Source organism: Clupea harengus, chromosome 23 (assembly GCF_900700415.2).
Source record: "Clupea harengus chromosome 23, Ch_v2.0.2, whole genome shotgun sequence".
NCBI lineage: Eukaryota > Metazoa > Chordata > Actinopteri > Clupeiformes > Clupeidae > Clupea > Clupea harengus.
The window spans coordinates 17,840,331-17,845,736 of record NC_045174.1 but is presented as its reverse complement, the minus strand read 5'-3'; the positions used below and the strand labels follow the sequence as shown (position 1 = coordinate 17,845,736).

Below are 5,406 nucleotides of genomic sequence, written 5' to 3'. Positions count from 1 at the left end.
TCTCAAGCAACTTAATTCTTTGTCCCTCCCTAATTTAATACAGAGTGATGGCTAACTGTAAGGGAGAAAAAATGTCAATAATAAACAGAATAAATTGAAACGAGTTGTGTGTCACAGATGATTTGTAATTCTGTTCAAATGTTTGTAGGGGAGTGTGTGTGTGTGACTGACACTTAGTTCAAAAATTAATTATATGAATATCAGGCCCAAATTTGGGGCGGCGGGGGTGGGGGTCCCTGCTCAGTGTCTTTCTCAGCCAAGGGGTCCTTGGGCTGAAAAAGGTTGAAGACCCCTGATATATATGATAAGTGTGTTCATTAGTGTCTACATGTTATGTTGCACATGAAACATCCCAGGGTTTTCCTACGGGCGCGGGATCACGGATCCCTGTCGCCTATGATAAAGGTGGCCCTGTTAAATTCATGGTGTTCTGCAGGCAAGCGATCTCTGAATCCCCTGACCTGAGAACGATGTATATGATAAGTGTGTTCATCAGTGTCTACATGTTTGTTGCACATGAAACACTCCACGGTGGTTTCCTACAGGCGCAGGATCGCGATCCTTGCCGCCTATGATAAATGTTGCCCTGTTAATATGTTCACCGCCAGCGGCCGTATGAACCTCTAGGAGGGCAAAGGCTTCAATAAAGCTGATGTGTGTAATTGGCTGCCACTGTATTATCACGCGGGAATGTATAGGGTCCCATACTGTTATATCGCAGTGAACTGCGATAAGGAACGTCTTGGTTACTTACATAACCTCGGTTCCTTAAGCAGGAACCAGATATAACAAAGTTGGCGTGTACAGTGTTACCTTGGATTGATTGTCTTGCTCAGTTTCTTTCCGAGGCAGTTCTGTGGGCGCGTAATAAGAAAAGGGCTCCTGGGGGGCGGGCCCAGGAGCGCGGGCTGACAGATCTCGCGGCCTTTCAGGCGTGAATAGATAAATGCTTCGATTTGTACCCCATGACTGACGTTGTGTACCATACTGTTATATCTGGTTCCTGCTTAAGGAACCGAGGTTACGTAAGTAACCAAGACATTTTTCTTCAGTGTTACTCTGACCTCCTCCTATCAGTCATGCATCCTTAATACACTGCTTGCCTGTTTGTGAATACATTACAAGAATTACCTTCACAGGAATTATTTGTCTCTTTTTTGTTTGTGCTCTCCTTTTTTAAAATAGTCACCCTTGCTTTGCGTTCTTCAGACATCTTTTCCTCAAAAGTCCAATCCACAGTGACACACCCTTTATAGCTGCATGTCTGTCGTACCTTTTCTCCTGTGCCAGAACACATTGTCATGCAAAGGCCTCTTTAAAGACACCCTTTAAAGTTGCATGTCCGACCCCTTCCTGTCAGTCATGTATATTTTATGCACCGTTGTGACTAAATGACAATAATTTCCCTCACAGGAATTATTTGTCTTTATCTATTATTGTTTGTGCTCTCATGGTTTGTTTACATTCTTCACCTTTCATTATATCTTTTCCCAATCCACAGTGGCACGCACTTTATAGCTGCATGTCTGTCATACCTTTTGTCCTGTGCAGAACACATTGTCACGCAAAGGCCATAACCGGTCTTAATATCTAGATCAAAATTCCTTTCAATTTTTTTTTACATAATACATGAAAAAATGAATTTCAAAAGACTATTTTCTTGTTTTACATTAATGTTGTAATCTAATGTATGAGCAGCCAATACATTTAGCAGAAGATATGCAGTATCCAGAATACAGCAATTATGAAAAACACAAGCCTCTCTTTTCTTACGTTAACTCTTTAGTGATCTCTATTTGTAAGAATGATGACAGCCCTTCCAAACTGATGAAAAAATATTTAGAGATAGAGACATAAGATGCCAGTTCTGAAAGCATGCTCTTGACTGTAGATAAGGCAACAATATTATTAAGATCCTAAAGTGAACACATTCATAGTAATCCATGCCTTTGTAAATGCTTCTGTATGAGATTATCTGCACAGTAGCCCAGATAACTCTCTATTTGCAGCTGTTTTAAATTCATGTAATGAGCTTCTGGGAAAATGGAAAAGTGTACCACCGATATTAATTTCATATTTGTCTCAGTACAGTTGCTTTTTAGACTAGAAACATTTAGAATGTTAGAGAAAGACTGTGGAAGTGGTGAAGGGTGGGGGATTACACCACTCCTAAGGCTACACCCACATGCTTTTCTAAAACACCCATCAACACCTTGACAAAAGCACTGCTGAATATTCAACAGACAGCAGTTAGAATCCCCACCCTAATTTGAGCTCCTCCTTTAGAGTCATTGGACTTGTTTAAAAATCTGAAACTCAGTTCACTCAGACACTGATACTTCATTCACATGTGTGTCCAGATATAACTTCTGTACTGAAGACAACTTTCCCTGACTACAACATTAGTTTTGACAAAAGCTGGGGACTTTGACCGCGTAAGTTAAACAACGCTTTTGAACCACACTTTCATTCTTTTGCCAATCAAGTTAAAATTATGTTAGGTTATAAACTGAATTAACCTGAATTTGTATAAACATGGATCAGACTAGTGTGTGTAAATTACCAGTGTGAATATAATCATTCATTTGGTAACTGGATTTTTTCCAAAAGTAAAAAAAAAAAAAAGAAATAATTAAAAAGATAAAACAACACAAACAGTGTTCATGCTATATTATAGTATACACGTATAGTTTAGCAATAGAGCCTAGAATGCCTAGCCTAGATGTAACTACAATAGTGCTACAAAGCTCACTTCCTAAAAATTATTTAAAGCTGCTTCAGACTCAAGTTAAATTTTAGAAATTGAATCTTTGCATGCACATCTCAGAGTTTGTCAGCATCAGAGATTTCACTGTTGAAAAACACAGTAATTATGTGAAATAGTTTCTTTGTAAAAACAGAACATGATGTAATATAAGACGTTACACTTTTCTTTTAGATCATGGCTGATCAACAGGATGATCTCCGTGCTTTACTAAATTATTCTGGTGAACCGACCTGGGAGCGGGCTGTTGCCAAAGCCAGAGAAGAAGTTGATAGGTTAGATCATGTCACTCTCAACATTGCTGTGACAGGGGTGACTGGGGCAGGAAAGTCCTCCTTCGTTAATGCCATCAGAGGTCTTCAAGAACCTGAGGAAGGATCTGCACCCACTGGAGTCAAAGTAACCACCAAGAAGCTCGAAGAGTACCCCCACCCAACCATGCCCAATGTGAAGATCTGGGACCTGCCAGGCGTAGGGGGTGAACAATTCAAAGCAAAAACCTACATGAAAGATGTCAAATTTCAAACCTATGACTTCTTTATCATAGTTAGTGCATCAAGGTTCACGGAGAATGACATCATGTTGGCAAATGAAATCAAGAAAACGGAGAAGAATTTCTACTTTGTTCGCTCGAAGACTGATAATGATGTAGCAAATGAAGGAAGAAAGAGAGTATCAGAGGAGGCAACACTTGAGAACATACGGAACAGCTGTGAGGATAATCTCAGCACATTTGGATCCCCTCCTGTCTTCCTCATTACATCCCATAACCTGGAAAGGTTTGACTTTCAGGAACTGGTAAATACTCTGGAGGGAGACCTTCCAGATCACAAGAGAGATGCTCTGGTTATGAGTTTGCCTGTTTATTCCAAGGAGTGTCTTGACAAGAAATACAGTGAATTCAAGAAAGCAGCATGGGCTGTGGCCATCACATCAGGTGGCATAGCGGCAGTCCCAGTACCAGGTCTGTCACTAGCATGTGATGTTGCCATGGTAGTGTCTTTCCTAACCAGATGCTACTTTTCATTTGGTCTAAATGATAAATCCCTTGAAAAGATGTCAGAGAGAGTAAACAAGCCAATACTGGCAATGGTTAGAGAATCATCTCTTGTCATGGCGATTGCTGAAGAATCATCGCTTACAACAAAAATAGCAAGAAGACTTGCGGTAGCAGGTGTAATTGAGTCACTGTGCATCCTTGTGCCTGTTGCTGGCAACATAGCAGCAGCTGGAGTATCGTTTGTTTCAACACAATCTGTGCTCCTAGAAGGGTTGAAGGAACTGTATAGTGTAGCCAAAAGGGTGATTGAAATGGCAGAACTACCATAGAGTAATGCAAACATGTGACCCAGGCTTAATGGTCTGGAATGCTCGACATGTTCATTTTTTTTCCATTTCCTCCATGCAGGCTATTGATTTTATTGGCAATGGTTCAACAATCCAAACAATTGCAGACTAAAAGCATTCACCTCATTGATCTCATGTTAACCAAGACTTACTGGTTTGGGCAGGTTACTGTTTTTCTTTTTCTATTTTTAGGTTTCTTTTAAGATATGTAAGTTAAGCACTTCTATTAAACATTAATTTATATACCGTAACTGGGAATGAACTGAAGTATTCTTTGCATTGTAATCAGGGTGTAGGTGGGTGACAGTGTTACTTGGTGGGGCTTACCTCTGTGTGCTGTTAAAGTGTTGTTTTTGTCGTGAATTACAATCTTTGTTGAATGTAAAACATCATTACGTTATGAATGTTTTCTTTGATTTTCAAAAGACTACTCAAACAAATGACGTTGTTGTTGATAATGCTTTCTGCTGTATTTTTTTTTTCAACACTTGAATATAAGTAATAAAGCTGTAATATCATTTGGCAATGTTTTACACAATACATAAACAAAAATGATTACACTTACTGTAAAAGAAAAGATGTTGTTCCTGACTGATGTTAGCAACATTGCTAGCTATTGTAAGCTAGCTGGCTAACCAAAATCGAATGCAAAGTGTGTGGTACTTTTACACTAAAACGCCTCAACTCAGAGACTATTTGGAGAGGCTATGACTAGACTAGGCAATGCCCAAGGCCTTGCATTTATCTTGTTGTCTGTAATGACAACATGGTAATGACTGACAACATGGTAACACTGGAAATGCAAAAGATGCTTTGTCTATGTGAGACAATTTGAACCGTAAAAAACCCCGGAATAAAAATGTATTTAAAGAAGTACTGAATTGCTGTGTTTTCATATTGTAGTCGATTCTAACAGGTTTTGTGCACATTGGTGGTGTTATATCACCATCTACAGTGTAGTTCATGGCAATGTGGTTAGCGCCCCTAGAGGTGTTGGATAAACTGGAGAGTGTAGCCAAAAGCCTGGTGGAAATGGCATTACTAAGAGTAAGGCAGTCAGTTCATGTGATTCAGATCTAATGTTTTGACATGCTTTGTTTGGTCTAGATTTTAATATTCATATCTAATTTAGATTTAGATTACATTTAGGGTTTTAGATATCCTCCATTGTGTGTGAATGCTCTGATGTATCCACACATACCGTACATGGAAATAAACAGAAAACTTCTGTGTTGTAACATGATATGGTGTGTGCTGCTTGATGGGGAGGATCATTAGATATTGTTTTATATGCA

At 39.3% G+C, this 5,406-nt stretch overlaps 1 protein-coding gene across 1 annotated transcript; it reads left to right on the top strand.

Moving 5' to 3' along the window:
• Positions 1 to 2,138: 2,138 nt before the first annotated feature.
• Positions 2,139 to 4,984, top strand: LOC116218755 (interferon-inducible GTPase 5-like). The gene is made up of 2 exons (XM_031561480.2): positions 2,139 to 2,435; positions 2,939 to 4,984. The coding sequence occupies exon 2, from the start codon at positions 2,942 to 2,944 to the stop codon at positions 4,091 to 4,093; it is 1,152 nt and encodes a 383-aa protein (XP_031417340.1). The 5' UTR covers positions 2,139 to 2,435; positions 2,939 to 2,941; the 3' UTR covers positions 4,094 to 4,984.
• Positions 4,985 to 5,406: the final 422 nt, after the last annotated feature.